Raw genomic sequence first — 18,056 nt, forward strand, 5'->3', positions numbered from 1 at the left:
TTGTGGAATGGTATGCAGCGATACAATGTGATTATCGATTGACCCATAAAAAACTGATAAATGATGCGGAGCCATATATTGAAATACTGCATATGTATATATTTGGCTGAGCCTGATGGTTGGACTCTACCATTCTATTACCATTCTCTTTAGTACAAGGTTCTGACAAACTATACTTGTCATTATGCCACTGTAAGTGGAAGAATTACAACCCAAATTAAAAAGAATAACAAAAAAATACAAAAAAATCATCAAAATGGGGATGACAGAGGGTCGCCTACTGCTAATGCTCTAAATCCCTAAACTGGAACTAGTAGTCTACACAGCTGGTAGTAAAGCATGTACGTCCCTTCTCTTATCCCGGCTAACCCTGCAGATGTGCACAGAAACAAGGCTGAGATGGGTCAGGAAACTTGAATTGGACACACTGGCAAAGAATCAACAGCTGACTTCCGTCTTGGACAAGACTTCAGCTATTCCTACAGAATATATAGGACCACATGAATCACAATTCTTCAGACTGTACAGGTTTTTTGTTTGTCTTCCCATACTGGCATACCTCAGTTAACTGTTTGGCACATAATTTCTTCTTCTGTTAGTCAAAAATTGTTTGATGATGTCTAACTCGGCCAATATGCTGATGATTAGTAGCAGCTCACAATTTGTGCCAGTTCTGATATGGTTGCTTCCCCCATCGCTTCAAGACATGCATGCAGCCGGCTGCTGTGAATAACCCCAGGGCAGAAAATGCTATGATCGTTGAGTTTCCAATGTTATTGTGGTATTTTCCCTGTAATGGGAGCAACAAAAGTCAGTAGATGGCAGTTTAAACTTAAACAATAACACTCCTATGGAAATCAAAACTTTTTGTTACAAAGGCCAGTCGCCAATATCTATACTCCACTGTATCCCAAGGGAAGAAAAGACACTTGATCATCTGTTTTGTATAATGAACTGACCAAGTGACTGTAGAATGAAACACTTACTTGCACCAGAAAAAGCAGAATTGCTGCATTTGCGGGGGCTTGAGAAAGGCTTATCATCCCTCCACGCAGTGCATTAGGCACATACCTTTGAACCAAGAAGTAGGAAAATTATCAGATTGACATCCATGAATCAATAGTTGAATCTGATGTGTGTTAGAAGAGATATCAGATCATTGAAAAGGACTCGTTAGTTTACATGGTTCTCAATCTGGCAAGTGAAGGCAGTACCACGCCAAGGCCGGCATGAAATATGCAAAATAGTGTAACTAGCATCCCAACTTCCTGCATGTCATCAATTGAAAGTTTAAGCTTGTGAATATCTAGCATCAACCATAGCTGATGCATACATTTTCATATTTCCAAAGACATAACAAAATCCTTACCTGATAGTCATAAGCTGTTATGGACATTACTAGCCCCAGAACAATGAATGCATATACTAGGCAATCCTCAGTTCTAAGGGATGAAAGTCCACTAATGAGCCATGGGAATACTGTGCTTCCTAGCATTCTTGATCCCAGAAAACAGGGATATATCAACCCTAGGTGCACCTCTCGTCCGTCAGCCTATAATCACATTATGTTAAAACTTACAAAAGAAATTAAATCATAAGCAGATAAAGATAATTAAGGGGCGCTAAAAAAGAGAGGGAGAGAGATCAATTGGCATATTCCACCAGATTAAAGGTACTAACTAGAATTTTAATGGCACAATTATTGAGAACAACAAGAAGAATACCATTAAGATAAAGCCATTGCATTATTAAGCAACCTAACCTTTACTTCAATGAGAATTTCGCTTTAGAATATAGATACCATACCACTATTGTTGGGGCCCATAGTATCCAGAATACTGCTACAGAGAAGTGAAGGCAAGCTTGTGCCCATGCCAAAAGCCATATTCTTTTATCTGTTAATCATATAAAGTTGCACCAGTAAGAATAAATACCAAATTTATAGGTAAGGACCCTCACATCCTGCTCTGTAATTTTGAAAGCACTTTGCAGAAGGGCAGCTTAAGCATCATAAATTTACACCATATATAAGATCCATGCACTAAACTACAAATAATAATTTGATGGCTGGGTAAAAATATTGTACAGGAAACTTCCAACTAAAGATTGTGAAAATGCTCCACAAGTTCTCATCTTTGATGTATTTTTCTCCCAGAAGTGACTTACCTATTCAAGAAGGTTATAGAAATGGAAGTTGCCTATCCAAGGACAGCTGGAGTAGAATACATGCTTCAGTGTTTCGGTATTTCTAACTACAGCACTTAGACTCATTCAACAACTGCTTTCTCAAAACTGGAAGTATTCAAGCAGTATAGTACGCTTACCGCCAACAATGTATGCACGAAAAGATGCCCTATACTCCTTTAGAGCTACTTTGTGTGGGATTTCTTTACATCCCTTGGTGAGACAGACTAAGCTTATTGCTGCCAAGAAGATAGCTGCAGTGGAATGAGCCGCCATACTTCTCTCCGCATTATTACCTATGAGCCAATTTGAAAAAACCTGGCTTCCAATAAGACATGCTGACTCAAAGAAACTCATCAACCAAAATGTCTCACTCAGCATATCCTGCCTGTGCCCTTGCTGCAAAACATAATGAAAGTTCATCATAATTAGCACTATAACCCTTCCAAGACATGAGCATTATACATCAAACCAAAATCTAGCACCAACCTCGTCATGTTGAACTACCATCCAAGTCTCGAAACCGAATGAAAAAACAGAACTTGTGATAGACAAACAAATACTAGCCATCCAAACACTCGGATGAGGGATGATTCTCTTCAACAAGCCAACAAGGAGGTGTAGCAAGCAAAAGAAGAAACAAACTTTCTTCGGACCTCTACACAAAAATCACGAAAAACAAAACAGCGAAATCAAATTCAAGCTTTTCACAGTAAGCAATTCAGCAACAAACTTCAAAATCAAGACTAGCATTTCAGCTCATGAGATAAAGCAACTCACATTAAATCACAAACCACACCTAACAAAGAACCAATAGAAATCGAAGCTGCGAATCCTACACAGAGATAAAGCACCATTTTCTCTTTGCTTAATCCGTAGTACGCCAGCTCAAACTCACCGAACACCGACCACAGTCCTTCCATAACTGCAACCAAAAACTCCGATCAGCCAAATCAAAACCTAACCATTTCTACACTAAAGATCTCGAAACGGCGTCATTTTTTTTACCTGAGGCGAGAGAATAGAGCAGCAGGAAGTTCCGCTGGAACCGGAACGACGAGGCGGTGGGGGAGCCGCCGTGGTCGAAAAGCGACGGAGCTTTCGCCACGGAGGCGGCGCTGGTGTTGGCGGTGCCGGAGGCGTAGGGGAAGAAGAGAATCGAGAAGAGGCAGGCGAAGAAGATGAAGACGTAGAGCGCCGGACTCGGTTCCCAAACGGAGGTCTCAACCACCACCGCCATTTGATTCTGATTCCGATTTCTCTCGAATCTTCGCTCAGAGATTGAGAGCCACAGCCACCATTGGGCTTCAGATCTCAAAGTTTGAAGAAGAAGATGAAGATTTTTGAGAGCTCCAAGCCTGTAACTATCTTCTTTTAACTGTCTCTGTCTATGTATACGTATATATACACAGTGAGCACTGTAGCTCAGGACTCAGGTGCTTCGGAACGGTGTCGTTTTGCCCTTTTCCGGGCTTTAAACAAGTTCCGCGCGATTTGGGATGTGTTGAGATTTGTTATGAAATTTTGAGCTTTTGAGAGTAACGATGCTTTCAAATCATTGATCTTGCTTACAGTTTTAAATTTTTTAATGAATCACTCAACTAGTATAAGTCATCAGCTAAGTGTGACTAGCCAATGATACATTGCCACGTGAAAATTTATTTTTTATTTTTATTTTTTAATTAATTAAAAGTATAAGATTTGAAAACTAGCTAAACGCTCCTAGGACGAACGGAGGCCAGGCTTAGAGCACCTGAAAGCCGCCTAGGCAAAGAGTTGGGTAGCTTTGTTCATAAATTGCATATAGTTAGAGTTCATAAACTCGCTAGATACTATTAAGACAAATGGTTGGCTTGAAGCGTCTAACCAAATTAGTTTTAGAATATTTAATTTGGTTTATGGTGCTTGTTTTGATTCACTTGTTCATATGATCGAGTATATTTTATTGAGTTGGATTAATCTAGTGGTTTGGTAGTCTTATACAAGATTGTGTGCAAGTGTTTTTTGATGCACTGAATACTCTCTCGATGATCTCTAAAATACTATTTGCTTGTAGCAGTGGGCAACAAAACTTCTATCCATGACATTCGAACACAAAACCTCTCTTACACAAAACCTATATTAACCCACCCGAAAAGATTCATCGGTGATTAACTTTTATCGCCTCGCGATATACCTCCAAGTTATTCAACATTTTTCAAATTTATTGATTTGTTGATTAGTTTGTGAAAACAATTTCATTTTTATTGTTAATATAGATTCGGAATCTTCCACAATTTCAAGATCGCTTTTTTTTTTTTTTTTGGTTATTTTGAAAAGGAAAAACAAAAAAAAATTAAGAAGCAGAAGTGTGTCCCAAGTATTGCTGTGTTGACTAAGACGGATGAATTGTAGCTGTGTAGGCTCCTTTCCATGTTCTGATGTCCAATATTTATTTTTTGATTCCATGAAGAACAGTAGCATATGTTCTCTTACTTCCATTCCAGAGTTCCTTTGTAACACATAATTAATATACGTACTGCTTGGTCTCTGTAAACTTCTCATTTTGGTTTCTCCATGTTTTTGTACTGGAAAAGGAAAAGAAGATATATTGATGATGGAACTGAACCAATCTTTCAGTGTATGGATCATTGTCAATTGTTCTGTGGTTGCACTCGGTCAGAAGAACCGAGTCAAACACTCGAACACGATCCCTTGGTTCACATCAGTCGGAAGAACTACCTCCTGGCTAGCTCATACTAACAATCTCATCACATAGTCCCAGTAATGTTGAAATTAACCTAGCGCGAAATGCAGTTTCAACACTCGAACTCTATTAAACGAACCGCTTTGGCTAGTTTGGTTGTACAAACCATCAGTTGTGTCAAGATGTTCACAAGATCTATTTTTTCTCAGTTAACAAAACATAGAAAGAGAAAAAAAAAAAAGAATAGAAAAACAATATAATGCACACTTGAGTAAACACAGGATGACTGGGATCAATATATCTAAAACCATGAACAAGGTTGAAATCTTTATTATCAACACCAATGCAATATGTACAAATCATAGTTTAGAGTTTCCAATCGTTGATGTGAGCTTTTGGCCTTGGTAGTTGGCACCAATGCAATATATCCTCAAGATGCCTACTGCCTTTATGAACAATCGGCAAAAACCTGTATTTGATAGAAACCAAGATGCTGAAAGCAATATTATGGTAAACTTCTAAATTGGTTAAATCTCCGTAAGAATTTCAATTCCTTATAGGCAAATAAAAAATTGGCAAATGTTTGGCAGACTTGATGATAATATGTGACAAGAAACTATGATTACCAGAAAATTAAAACTAGTCAAGGAACCTTTGAGAGTTTGAGTTACTGAACCAGTTCCAAGCCATGACTGAAAACTCGATTTTTATATTACAAACAAATTCATTTCACCGTGCACACGGAAACTATGGCATTCAATCTATAATTTACACAATACAAAGTTACCAATTAAGGAATAACAGACTCAAAACATTGCCAACCAAAATTTTCCATGTAGCAGAATTGCAGAACACATAAATTGACTATAGGAAAACTTAAATACACCACTAAGTGAATGGATACCTGCTCAACAAGTTATGACCTCCAGCCCCATCTCATCTAAACCTTTAGCATCAGACTTTAGTTCTTCTACTTTTCTGCAAAGTCAGAAATTAATTTTTGTTCTGTATGTTAGGGAAAGATTACCAAACTTGAAGGTGCTATGATTAGTAGTTAAGGAAACACTTAGCACCTTACACCTGCAGCTTCTGATTGGTTTTGTATCACTGTGTTCAGATCAGCAGTTACGGACTTATCACTCTTATGCACTTGGGAATCTACAAAATCCTGCTCCAAAGAAATAGGAGAGGAATATGACCTTATATTGCTCGGTGAGATCAACCAACTGAAGCACTAGCACTAAGGATTTAAAAGTTAAATGCTTACACCGTGAACATCTTGCATCCACCCAGGTACACTTTCTGAAAGAAGGGCGATGTACTGCTCCATTGCTACCTCTGCACTCATGTTGCCAAGCTGCTGCCAAGCATTCCTGGAACAAGGTTACCAATATCCGTAATCAACTTCATCAAGTAGCAAATTACTATCCATTATTAAACTTTATTGTGGAGGTGAAAGCCTTGGTGTGATACCACTCAACTATGTTATTGTGTGCGTACTGGACAAAAAGTTTCTACGCACATGAGCATTAAGAAATGCAGCAAGTCACACAAAATAAATTCTCCATTTACTCTGCTTTAAAAAGTGCAACATGCAGTTGGAACTTGGAAGGTGAAATTAAACCAACAAGAAATATATGAGGGATTTATGCATACAATATAGAAACAGAACAACTGGTGTCTTCATATGCCTCCCCTTGTCATACTTCACTGAGTTGATCTTCACCATTAGCCAACAAATGAATGAAACAAATAAATACTTCAAAATATGACCCCCGACACAATCAATAATTTCAAATTAACTCGTGTAAATTAAACCATTATATCCTACCTTAACCTATCAGAATCTTCAGTAATATTATGTGCCACTTGATAGGAGTCATATGAAAATCATCAAATAAAGGTCTAAAAAAAATATAACTAATGCATCAAAGTATTATTATCAGTGGACATACAGAGGTTCATTTAGAGAAATCATTGAGCAGAAGAACATAATCAATTCATTAGCATGATGGATAATCGCAAACTAACAAAGGCACAAGAGAATTGAAAAGCTACCATTTTGCTCTTGCCGAGATCTTGAATGCCATAGGCTGGGGTTCCAAGCAAGGCCCTCGAGTAGCAATCTTGTGAAGCCCATCCAACCTCATCTTGACATCACTCCCAAGACTTGAAACTCTATCAGCATTACTCTTAGACCCGACAAACACCACTGCAGCAGCAAAGAGCCTCTCCAATTCAGTTCTTTCTATATCCTCCCAATCATTATCCTCACTGAATAACCCCTCATTAGCTTGACCATCAACTACATTGTTCTTTGCTTCATCAGTTTCATCATTTCCAACACATTTTGACACCTTGATCTCTTCACTTTCCAGAGTTCCCACTTGGTTTCTTGCCAAATCAAACTCAATCTCGTCAAATTCATGCCTCTCCGAACTATCATCAGCCAAGTTTTCCCTGCAGCCACATATACCACAGTCCCCGACACAGCATTCTTCCTCAACATCCTTCTCTGGCAAACAAACAACCCCCGCTTCATTTCTTGCCAAACCAGACTCAACTTCGCCAAATTCATGCCTCTCGGAACTTTCATCAACCAAGTTCTCTCCACACTCACACACACCACCATCCCCCTCAAACCTTTCTTGTTCAACATTCTTCTCAGTCAATGTAACAACTCCCACTTGGGTTTTCCCCAAATCAAACTCAACAACGCCATTTTCATGCCTCTCAGAACTTTCATCAACCAAGGAATCTACATACCTACATACCCCAACACCCCCATCAAAACTTTCTTCTTCAACATTCCGCTCCATCAAACAAACTCCCACTTCATTTTTCCCCAAACCAAACTCATGCCTCACACAACTTTCCTCAAACAAGTTCTCCACACCACCATGCCCATCAAGGCCTTCTTCTTCAACATTCCTCTCCCCAAAACAAACAACCCCCACTTCATCTTCCCCCGAACCAAACTCAACTCCCCCAAACTCACACCTCTCCAAACTTTCATCAAACACGTTCTCCACACACTCACACAAACCACCAAACCCATCAAACCTTTCTTCCTCAACACTCTTCTCCTCCACACAACCAACTCCAACTCCTCTCAAAACCTCCTTCTCATCCAAACCCTCATCCAAAAACTCATCAAGAACCAAACTTTCCTTTTTGGGCTCACTCAAAAACTCATCAACTTCCACAGCTTTCTCAACAAACCCACTTCCTACCTCACTCTCCCACCGATGAACTCTGGGCTTACACTCATAAAGAACCCGTCTTTTTCCCACATGGTCATCCCTGCTCGGACACAAAGCAACAATCACAGGCAAAAGGAAGCAAAGCAAGAAAGGTACCAGGAAACACAGAACAATTGTCAATACAAAATCTGAAATAAAGTCCATAGCTTTATGCAGAGAGAGAGATACCCAGAAAACTGGAGAGCTTAATTTCGATGGTGATAATGATGAGGCACACAAACAGAGAGAGTAGGGAGGATTTTTGCAGAACAGAGCAAAGTATATTCTGCAATGTTTGCTCTGCTTCTACTGCTACAGTTGAATTGTCGGTCCCATTCATAAAGTAAAAGCTCTTTCTTTTCTCTTTGTCAAATTTTAAATTTTGTTGGTTTTGGTAAAAATGAGGTGTTTGGAAAATGACTTTTTGTTTTCCTAGAAGTGATTACAAAAGGTTTTATACTTGGAGTGATATCAAGCTCAAAACATGCTTTGAGTGATATGCTCGTACATGGTATTAGCATACTCAAGGGATCACAAATTATGTTTAGTTGGGGAATGATTATTATTAAATGGTATTTGGTTTGCATGTTTAGAGCTAAAATATATCGAGAGAGGTCATAGTCGAAAAATAGTTACTATTTTGTAATATTAATTATGTTGAACGAAACCAACTTTGATAGAGGACACACATACATAATCAATCACGATGGTTTTTAGCTGTGAATTATTGAGAATCATATTTTTGATGTAATGGGATATGGTAAGTGGATATCCAATTTTACAAGAATATTGATCATAATCTCTCCATCAGAGGTCAATTCATCATTATTAGATAAGCTCAAAGACAAGGTGAGGTATACTTGACTAAGCTTTGGCCCTCATATTCGTGACAATTTCTAACCAAACTTAATTCGTATGAATAAAAATATGTTGGTGGGGGTGGTGCCATACATAGAATTTTCATGAAAAAGAAGTCTATGAAAACATTATAACAATTATATCCAGCCCTAGATCTTGATCACATTATATAGTTTTTGACAAAATGACCTATATATTTGATGACTCCAAGTCTCCAATTAATGGAGGTTGAATATTCAAACCCAGAAACTCAAGTTCCACGTTATGATTTTGCTACATAATTATACTATGCAAAACTTCTTCTTCTTCTTTTTTTTTATTTTTTTTTATATTTTTTTTTTACCGTGGGAGTAAATACTAATAATTGATAAAGAACAAGGGGCACCTTATGCTAAATAGATTTTATGACATTTTCTTTCAGTGAAATAGATTTCATGATATGATCGAGTATGATATAGACATTTTTGCAAGATCATGTTACGTGATAGGCCTATTTGAATTGAAAGCAAGGACCCAATTAATAGTGCGAGTTGTACTACTAGGAATGTCATTGTTACAATAGTGTCATACCAACTAACCACCTAACAGGATTAAATCTCGAAATTAATTAAAGAGGGACTTTAATAATGTATTCACAAAAGAAGTTCTATCTCCATCTATTCACCTTCCTTTATTTGTACGAAGTTTGCTATGAACATTAGTCATAGGGGGTATGGAGATTTTAAAGCGACATGTTAACAAGATTGATTAATATAATAAAAAGTACATAACTTGAGATCGAGTTATGATTTGTGATGTATTGTGATGGACGTTTTGCACTAGTATATATGTCCCTAACGAGAGATGATAAAATAAGTGTGAGAATCGAACACATAATTTGGAAGTCATCGAGTTTGAGACGAGTATGGTTTTTGCATGTGACGCTTGAGAGAATAAGTTTTAGATAATTTTTTTTTTATAGAGGCCAGACTCACGAAACGGCTCAAAACACACGATGTTGGGCCGAGAGTCCAAGCCCCCGCAATAAATTCGAATACTGTGTCGTTTCATGATCCGACTCAACCACCCATCTCGATCTTTCCAAGGCTGACGTAATAAATAATAATGTTTTTTTTTTTTGGTAGAGAAGGTAATAATGTCCTCCTCAGCTATAAATACACCGGATTATATAAGCCCTCCTGTTCTTGCCCAAAGCCACACAGCTGGTTGCAGAAATTAGGGTTTTCAGGTCCTCTTCTTCTTCGTTCTTCAATTGCCAGAGCCATGGGAGGAGGCAACGGTCAGAAGGCCAAGATGGCACGTGAGAAGGCCCAGGAGAAGGCCAAAAACGCTGGAAAGGGTATAAATTTCGCGCCTTTCGTATTTTTTACAGATCAAATTTCTCGATTAGCTGAAACTAGAGGATAAAGATTGTTCTTTTATGCTTAGAAGGTCGGGTTTATAGTTTCTGTGGAGATTAGGGTTTAGATCTAGCTGGTGCTGCTGTGTAATTTGATTTTTTTGGTTATAATTTGGTCAATGTTTGATTTTCACAGGAAGCCAGCTTGAAACTAACAAGAAAGCCATGTCAATCCAGGTAAATTTCACTTTTTCTGTAGTTTTTTTTCACTTCATGAGCAATTGTGGTTTTATAGAAAGCTAATGTGTGCATCTGAGTAAGTTTAGGTGTTATCTGGTTGAGTTTGAAATAAATACTTTCATGCTTAAATGTCAAAATGTAAGAATCGAAATTGGGGTTAAGATTTGTGCAGTTGCAGCCTGTTCTTTTATCTTTTGTGGGCAGTTAAAATCAGCTACTCTGTGCTTGTTATAATGCATTAGCTAAGCTTTTAGTAGTTGAGCCTGGTTGTTAGATCATGCGATTTTTTTCAAGGTTCGGATAATTAACATACATCATGATAAGTGTATGCATCTTACAGTAAAGTTGTTCCATGAGTAAACCAAACATAGTTATTATCCTGGGAGCTTGTTTCATCATAATCTTATTGAGTACCAAATGATGAATGCAGTGCAAGGTGTGTATGCAAACATTTATGTGTACCACCTCGGAGGTGAAGTGCAGGGAACATGCTGAAGCAAAGCATCCCAAGTCAGATGTGTACGCCTGTTTCCCCCATCTCAAGCCGTGAAGAAACAAACATCTGGAGAAGAAAGTTGGTGCTTGCTGGAACAGAATGTTATCAATGTTATTCCGCTATGTATATTTTCTAGAATGATTCTCCTGAGAGTTTTTCTAGATCAATAGCTATTTAAGGAAAGTGTTCATGTGTTGTGGGAGTGTTTGGGGGAGGTATCCCCTCGTTTAACTAAGCTTGGTCTTAATGATCATGACAATTGGTATTAATCTTCAAAAAGCCAGTGTTTACATGAATCCATTGTTTGGTTTCTCTGTTTTTCCATTGTTTGGTTTCTCTGTTTGGTTACACACCATCTCAGAAAGTTGCATCGTACACAGACTACCTACGTCGTTAGGAGTGTCAGCCATGTGTGGTGGTACAAAATTCTATTCATGTTTTGAAACTATGGTGAATTTATTTAGTACACAAATCAGATTGGATCTCCAGTTGCAATTTTTCATTAACAGTGGGTGGATCACTTGCATGACAAGGATTACTACTGCAGAGCAGTGCTTTTACCTGATTAAATTTCAAAAGGGAGCAAAGAGCATACATAATAGGACCAGCATCAGAAATTGTAAGGACCCCAAAAAAACTCAAAAGACCTATTATGACTGTAAATGGGTATAAATTGGTCGGTCCGGTCAGTGTGCAAACACTGTATTCAGACAGTGCAAACACCGCCTTCTGACTCTCAGAAGATCACATCAACAACAATTTATAGAGGGAAAACAAGCTTCAAATACTTAATTTAATTATCTATGAAACAAAGCCAGTAACCGGAAGATCATACAGTAGAATCCCATTCAACAATCCCAATAACTTAATTGCCAACAATTCATAAATGCAACCAGTCATTATCAATTATACAATACACTCCCAAGTAACATGGACTCTAGTCCGTACATGGGATGAAGTATTATCAAAGTTATTGTGTCCGCATCCTGCTGCTTTCGGCTGCCCTCACTTGGGAGAAATATGGATGGCCCTGCACAAGTCCAGCATGAAACGACTATGTCATCCTCTAAAATAACGAAGCAGAATCATTAACCTCAAAACAAGGCTAAAAGTTCCATTGATCTTGGGGAATAAACCACTTTCGTGTCACAATAACCCTTATATTCAGCTTCACTATGAAATGAGAAACTATAACATATTTAACACTAAAGATGTAGAATTACCATGGCTTCTTTCGCAGTTAGCCTGTCTTGATGATCATACCGGAGGAGTTTATCCAGAAAATCAATGGCCTGCATGTCAAATACATTTGAATAATCAATGGCAGTTGTAGTTGTGATACGTTGTCAAAGACAAATTTCGCTTAAATGTAGAAGTGTCATCTGAAAATAAAGTGAACAAACTAAAAGAGTTTTGATAGTTGATGCTCATAGATAAATGACCTCTGGAGAAACTAGATGCTGATTGTCTGCATTAATAAACTTTGACCATGGCTTCCTGCTGTGCCTGCAATACAATGTACCAACATATGACTATACTTTCACAGATCCAACTTTTCACTTCACATGAATTTATTTGGAATTATGAACTGCATTATTTAGTATTTTTCTGTTAAGTAACCAGAAGCACTTTGGCATGCTAAGATATGTTCATTACAATGAAATTGACATTATACAACAGAGAAAATGATGTACACAGAAGGAGAGATTAATGTCGGACATACCTCCCGACCAGTGCATCCAGTTGAGGATCAAGCTCTAAATGATATTTGTTCAGATATGCATTCAACTCATCAGTCCCAAGTACCTGAAGTGCACATGAAATGAAACTCATTAAACTAAATGATACCTGAGTAGACAGTACATTTGTAACACACCACCGGACCATAGATATATGTGTATGCATGGGTGCCGGAGAATCTTCCCCATATAATATAACACACAAGTGACCCATGGAAAGTATATGAGAAATAGTAGCAACGAGAGAATCCTTAAGTTTCTACCCAAACATTCATGTGGAAGTGTTTGGTCACCATACATTCTATTTTGCTCATGCAGCAATGTTATCTAGCTATAAGCATATTCTGCCATTCACCCAAAAATAAAATATACTAGCATTACCTTGGCAATTTTGACCAGCTGATCATGGTTGTCATGACCATAAAAGAAAGGCTCCTTGCGAAATATCTAGACATATTACAAAAGAACGCGATTACAATCTTCTCTAAATAAACACATTCGTAAAAGTAATTAGTACCAACAAAGAACTCAAAGCAGGATAATTCTCACCATTCCAGCAAACATACAACCAAGGCTCCACATGTCCAAGGAATAGTCGTAATCTTGCAGATCAACTAGAAGTTCAGGACCTTTAAAGTATCTACAAAAAAAAGGAAACATATGTAAATCATTCTACAAAGATGAATTTACAATTGAAGGAGGCAACATAACTAAATTGAAAGTTTAAACTTTAAAGTGTAACAGCATTGAAGATGGATAATGACTTATACGTACTAGGTACTTCGCTATCTGTATTCTAGCATTTTTTAAAGTGGTGCCCATGTTAACATTTGACTACCCTCTGATTTAAACTAGCATGCACAGAGTATTACAATCCATGAATTATTAAAAAAAAAAACATCAAAATTGTCCGCTAAAGCAATTCGTGTTTCAACTTTCATCCACTAACATGCTTTGGTGTGAATAGAAACCAGAATATAATGGATCTAGATTGCTCTAAACTATTACCTTGATGCCACACGGACATTGTACTCCTTGCCAGGATGGTAAAATTCGGCGAGACCCCAGTCTATCAAGCGAAGTTTTCGCAACTCATGGTCTATCATAACATTGTGAGGCTTAACATCTCTATGCATTATTCCTTGTGAATGGCAGTAGTCCAATGCCTGCAACAAAAGATAGTTCCACTATTAACATCCACAAGATCTTAAGCAAATTAGGTCCGGAGAAATATGCTGATCAAACATTGTAAGCATACATTACACAGCTAAAGATAATTCCTTTGAAACAAGAATTAAGTCTGAGCTCAAAAACTATTTCCTTTTGTTTAGATTCATAACAAAAAATGGAACAAGAGCAATATTAGCTTGGTTACAAAAACCTTCACACAGTATGAAATGAGTTTGATATACATACCGAAGAGATGATTTTCAAGGAAATGTCTTGTTTTCACCACAAAACCAGATGTTTAAAAACTCAAAAAAGCAAGTAGATTTAACTTTTTTTGAGATACCCCTATAATAATCATAACGAAACACATCACTTAAATCCATGTTTTCTTGAAATAGTCAGAACATTTCTCATGTATTGTAATCCCCTGCTAATGCAATCGAACTGAATACAAACTACATCCCTAATACTCCCTATTACAGAAACTGATCGCTATTCAAGAAGCATACACCAAACACAACAGCATTACCTTCAGAAGCTCATATATGTAGTAGCGAATGTCATAATCAGTGAGCGTAGGGTACAGAACCTTGAAATCTGTACTATTAACATACTCGAAAATCAGACTGGGAGTTTTCGAGTGCTGATCCCTCACAATATCAAGAAGCTTGACCACATTCGGTCCCCCACACAAGTTCTGCAGAATCTTAATCTCCCTCTTAATCTGCACAAAATCACCTCAATCAATCAATCAATCAAGATCACACTTCACAGAACAATAAAGAATCAAACCACACCAACTCAAAACCCTAATCTTTCGTACCTTCTTCTTCTTCACAGGCTTGAGGATTTTGATTATGCAGCGCTCGTTGGTGTTGACATTGATCCCTTCGAAAACCTCGCTGTATTTCCCTCTCCCTACTTTCCTCACGACCTCATAATCATCCTGATCACTGCAAAAACACACAAAAGTAAATCCCTAATCGAAATCCAGCTCAGCTCTACTGAGCAAGAAATCGGAATACGAAATTGAAGGAATCGAGGAATCAGATTAGGTTAGGTTACCCCCATTGGACGGTGAGGGACTCGTAGTCCCAGTACTCCTTGGGGCGGAGGACGTTGATGTCGGCGTAGACGCGAGCCTTGGACATGGTGGTGAGATTGGGAGGAGGAGGCGAGGAGATCTGAGTGGGCCTGGGCCTAAGGAGAGGAGGAAGGGTGCGCAGGTTAGGGAGGTGCGCTACCGGCGCACGTAAAGCGACGAGGGTGCACAGTAGCAGGAAGCCGAGGGAGTATTGGTGGTGGTGCGTGCGCATATATCAAACCGACGACACCGTTAAGAGTGAAACGACGACGCTTGGATGGGCTGGTTCGGTAAGTTTTAGTTTTTTATTTTTGGTTTATTGGCTGGCCGGGGGTGTTTTCGGTTGGGTGTGGTGGGGGTGTTGGGGGGTTTGGTGACGTGGAGAGGTGTGAGTGGTGGTTTTGGTCTTTTGGCTTTGTTTGGTGGTCTGGGCTGCCGTACAGGATAGGCACTATGGGATGATGTTGAGGATGTGACGTTGAAATTGGCTAACCTCTTTTACGCTGTGGTAAATTGGCTAGTTATTTTCTAGAAAGTTTTTTTACCTTGTGTTTTACGGTTTTTTTTAAATTTTTTTTTAATATTAATGCACCGATTATGTGAAAAGAGACTGTTCTGTGATTTATTATCCTTGTCGCATACACAATCACGGTATTTATGCACTGATAACATAAAAGAAACGTTTTTGTGCATTTGATGTTTCCGAACGTACATGATTCTTTGGCTCACTTCTTTAATTTTCGTATATTGGTCATGTGAAAGTAACGTTTTGTACATACATTATTATTTTTTGATGTATACACGGTTCTCGTGTTTGCTTCTTGAATCTTCACGTGCCAATCATGTTTTTTACGCTACTTTCTCAAGAGACTTAAATACCATGAATGAGTTTGAATTAAACATTGCTTCTTAGAAATGACATGCTAATGGAAGACTGTTCAGATCAAGGTTAGATATCCAAAATCAAGTGTAGTTGACGAATGCTTCATACTACTTGACAAAACTGATAGATACACAAAATGAAGTGTAGTTTACAACACTCTTTCATACACATAGAACTAAATGATCATAGGACTCCGTACATAATCCAGGATGAGTTGCAGCGTCATAACAATGATCGTGCAAACACTTGTGGAGAGTGGCAGCAATAGGACTCCAAAGCTAACATTGCGCTCCACTCAGCAGGATTGTGCTCCAATTCAATATCATAGATCAGTGTTGTTAATGTCAGCTAGCACATATTACACAGTCATGCAAGTACTTTTTCTGTTTAGAATAGAAAGAGAAAAAGGTTGAAGACAGTGAAAACGAATGTGTTCCACCATGTATTGGCTTGGAATATGGCCCCTTTCCACCATAGTACTCAAGATCATCACCACCTCCCAGTGGATTGGTCTGAGCAACCATTAGTCTCTCGCCGCTGCTCCTTTGCACAGGCCTACACTCCTGTTGGGTAATTCTAAATAAAGCCGCCCGCTTGTGCCACATTGTTCACTAGATGGAGGATGAGCCTGGCCAACTGGCTTCAGCAGACTACTACACATCATCTAGTATCAGGGGAGCTTATTCTCCAGCTGTTGGGTCTGGTCTGATGCTTCTTTTGAATCTGTTCTCTTCTGTTTTCTTTGCTCTGTAAATTGGTCCTTTGTTTGTCATCAGCAATGTTTCAGCCATCACAGGCTTCAAAATGAGATACAAACACATAAATGTTTACTAAAACACATAACTATAATATTCCTAGTAGAACTCAAAAACTATCACATTCAAGAAGGTGAAATGAAAAGCAAATCACACAGCTAGCCCATAGTCCTATAAGGGAACTCATAGTCCTTAACTGCCAACTTCTCATAAAAAGGAAATACCACATTCTGCAAGTCCAAAACTCACAGGCTCAAATGTGCACACCAATTCACACCAACACAGGTGAGTGAGGTGACAATTCAACACCCAAGAGCTCGGTTAACTATTCAATAAATCTCATTTTTTTTCTCATCACTTAACATGCTTGGGATACAAGATCCACCTTCCTTAATGTTTTGCAATGCTCTAGATATATATGCTGACAATGCTTTACAATAAGGATACCATAAGATACATGCTCAGACATCAATCTTTCCCTGCAATCAATCTTAACTGTGAAGTAAAATTGAAAATCAGAATACATCAATAGTACTTTTGAATCTGCAACTCTAATAGTAACAACCAACAACCATTACAGTGGTAGGGAAGATCACTTTGTGGACAGTGTACAGACATTTGATACTAAATGAACACCGAAAAGTTTCTTCTATTCTAGATTCTGAGACTGAATTACTGAGTTCACATACAAACCAGAGCTTAAGATGCCTCTCATGAGACTTGACCATCATCAAGGAATGTTTCTTAGACCAAAATTCATTTTCTTGAACATCAGAAATTGAATCTGGGTCTATGAAACAATCCCTGATGATAATCTATGGCACATCCAAGCCATCTGCTCAGCTCATTTTTGTGGAGGCAAAACAGCAACTTAGTTTCAGAACCTAGAATGAACACACCTTTTAAGTAGTCCAATTAGTATTGATCCAGAACTCTGTAGATTGGCCAAAGAGTGATCCCCAACAACTGAAATGGTGAAGCAAGATCTGGGTTTGTGTAAACTTGGTCCTCAAGTGCCCAGCTGCTAAGAAAGAACGAGACTTTCCTCGGCTGAAATCGGTTTAAGTAGGTAGCTTTTAGGGTCGGCACCCCCTTGCGTGGTGTTAACCGTTTTACCAGTCGTATTTACGACGTATCCAACGATCAACGCAACAGAAACTACGAAAACATCAACATGGTTTATTTGACTGCATGTATTGGGTTAAAAACTCTCGTTAATCACGGAGGAAGATTACTGTCTTTGACTCATTTCGATCAGATTGATGGATCTGAATTGGGATTATGCAGGTGACTATACTCATTCGGCAGTCATCTCACGAGGGAAGCCGCACAAGGCATGAAAAGAAAAGGATGACAAGTTGACAACTACTTTGTTTTGTA

At 38.4% G+C, this 18,056-nt stretch overlaps 4 protein-coding genes across 4 annotated transcripts; 1 reads left to right on the top strand and 3 right to left on the bottom strand.

The window, feature by feature from the left end:
- Window positions 1-77: 77 nt before the first annotated feature.
- On the bottom strand, window positions 78-3,710 carry LOC101306671 (major facilitator superfamily domain-containing protein 5-like). Its single transcript, XM_004288416.1, has 9 exons — window positions 3,193-3,710; window positions 2,965-3,109; window positions 2,674-2,842; window positions 2,325-2,583; window positions 1,807-1,895; window positions 1,370-1,552; window positions 1,183-1,268; window positions 987-1,071; window positions 78-790 (listed from the first exon to the last, which is right to left on the bottom strand). Exons 1-9 carry the CDS (start codon window positions 3,422-3,424, stop codon window positions 656-658), a joined length of 1,383 nt encoding a protein of 460 aa, XP_004288464.1. The 5' UTR covers window positions 3,425-3,710; the 3' UTR covers window positions 78-655.
- A 1,266-nt stretch (window positions 3,711-4,976) lies between these two features.
- LOC101306960 lies at window positions 4,977-8,408 on the bottom strand. Its single transcript, XM_004288417.1, has 5 exons — window positions 6,929-8,408; window positions 6,138-6,243; window positions 5,944-6,038; window positions 5,775-5,848; window positions 4,977-5,339 (listed from the first exon to the last, which is right to left on the bottom strand). The coding sequence occupies exons 1-4, from the start codon at window positions 8,275-8,277 to the stop codon at window positions 5,779-5,781; spliced, it is 1,620 nt and encodes a 539-aa protein (XP_004288465.1). The 5' UTR covers window positions 8,278-8,408; the 3' UTR covers window positions 4,977-5,339; window positions 5,775-5,778.
- A 1,543-nt stretch (window positions 8,409-9,951) lies between these two features.
- Window positions 9,952-11,519, top strand: LOC101307249 (uncharacterized protein At2g23090-like). The gene is made up of 3 exons (XM_004288418.1): window positions 9,952-10,309; window positions 10,506-10,546; window positions 10,980-11,519. Exons 1-3 carry the CDS (start codon window positions 10,075-10,077, stop codon window positions 11,097-11,099), a joined length of 396 nt encoding a protein of 131 aa, XP_004288466.1. The 5' UTR covers window positions 9,952-10,074; the 3' UTR covers window positions 11,100-11,519.
- A 271-nt stretch (window positions 11,520-11,790) lies between these two features.
- LOC101307535 (casein kinase II subunit alpha-1-like) lies at window positions 11,791-15,270 on the bottom strand. Its single transcript, XM_004288419.1, has 10 exons — window positions 15,020-15,270; window positions 14,778-14,907; window positions 14,484-14,678; window positions 13,793-13,950; window positions 13,334-13,424; window positions 13,166-13,231; window positions 12,769-12,851; window positions 12,488-12,551; window positions 12,269-12,337; window positions 11,791-12,075 (listed from the first exon to the last, which is right to left on the bottom strand). Exons 1-10 carry the CDS (start codon window positions 15,268-15,270, stop codon window positions 12,016-12,018), a joined length of 1,167 nt encoding a protein of 388 aa, XP_004288467.1. The 3' UTR covers window positions 11,791-12,015.
- Between the last annotated feature and the right edge of the window lie 2,786 nt (window positions 15,271-18,056).

This window comes from Fragaria vesca, linkage group LG1, assembly GCF_000184155.1.
Source record: "Fragaria vesca subsp. vesca linkage group LG1, FraVesHawaii_1.0, whole genome shotgun sequence".
NCBI lineage: Eukaryota > Viridiplantae > Streptophyta > Magnoliopsida > Rosales > Rosaceae > Fragaria > Fragaria vesca.

What these genes read in the sequence shown, in the direction of transcription:
- LOC101306671 (XM_004288416.1), bottom strand. Translation starts at nt 3,424, where the DNA reads ATGGCGGTGGTGGTTGAGACCTCCGTTTGGGAACCGAGTCCGGCGCTC. An exon ending in GGTGTGGTTTGTGATTTAAT is followed by an intron (nt 2,843 to 2,964) that starts GTGAGTTGCTTT and finishes ATTTTTGTGTAG; the next exon opens with AGGTCCGAAGAAAGTTTGTT. An exon ending in TCGTGCATACATTGTTGGCG is followed by an intron (nt 1,896 to 2,324) that starts GTAAGCGTACTA and finishes TATGATTAACAG; the next exon opens with ATAAAAGAATATGGCTTTTG.
- LOC101306960 (XM_004288417.1), bottom strand. Translation starts at nt 8,277, where the DNA reads ATGGACTTTATTTCAGATTTTGTATTGACAATTGTTCTGTGTTTCCTG. An exon ending in ATCTCGGCAAGAGCAAAATG is followed by an intron (nt 6,244 to 6,928) that starts GTAGCTTTTCAA and finishes ACCTTGTTCCAG; the next exon opens with GAATGCTTGGCAGCAGCTTG. An exon ending in TCAGAAGCTGCAGGTGTAAG is followed by an intron (nt 5,849 to 5,943) that starts GTGCTAAGTGTT and finishes CTGACTTTGCAG; the next exon opens with AAAAGTAGAAGAACTAAAGT.
- LOC101307249 (XM_004288418.1), top strand. Translation starts at nt 10,075, where the DNA reads ATGTTTTTTTTTTTTGGTAGAGAAGGTAATAATGTCCTCCTCAGCTAT. An exon ending in GGCCAAAAACGCTGGAAAGG is followed by an intron (nt 10,310 to 10,505) that starts GTATAAATTTCG and finishes TGATTTTCACAG; the next exon opens with GAAGCCAGCTTGAAACTAAC. An exon ending in AGAAAGCCATGTCAATCCAG is followed by an intron (nt 10,547 to 10,979) that starts GTAAATTTCACT and finishes TGATGAATGCAG; the next exon opens with TGCAAGGTGTGTATGCAAAC.
- LOC101307535 (XM_004288419.1), bottom strand. Translation starts at nt 15,270, where the DNA reads ATGCGCACGCACCACCACCAATACTCCCTCGGCTTCCTGCTACTGTGC. An exon ending in TCCCTCACCGTCCAATGGGG is followed by an intron (nt 14,908 to 15,019) that starts GTAACCTAACCT and finishes GTGTTTTTGCAG; the next exon opens with TGATCAGGATGATTATGAGG. An exon ending in CTGGATGCACTGGTCGGGAG is followed by an intron (nt 12,552 to 12,768) that starts GTATGTCCGACA and finishes ATTGTATTGCAG; the next exon opens with GCACAGCAGGAAGCCATGGT.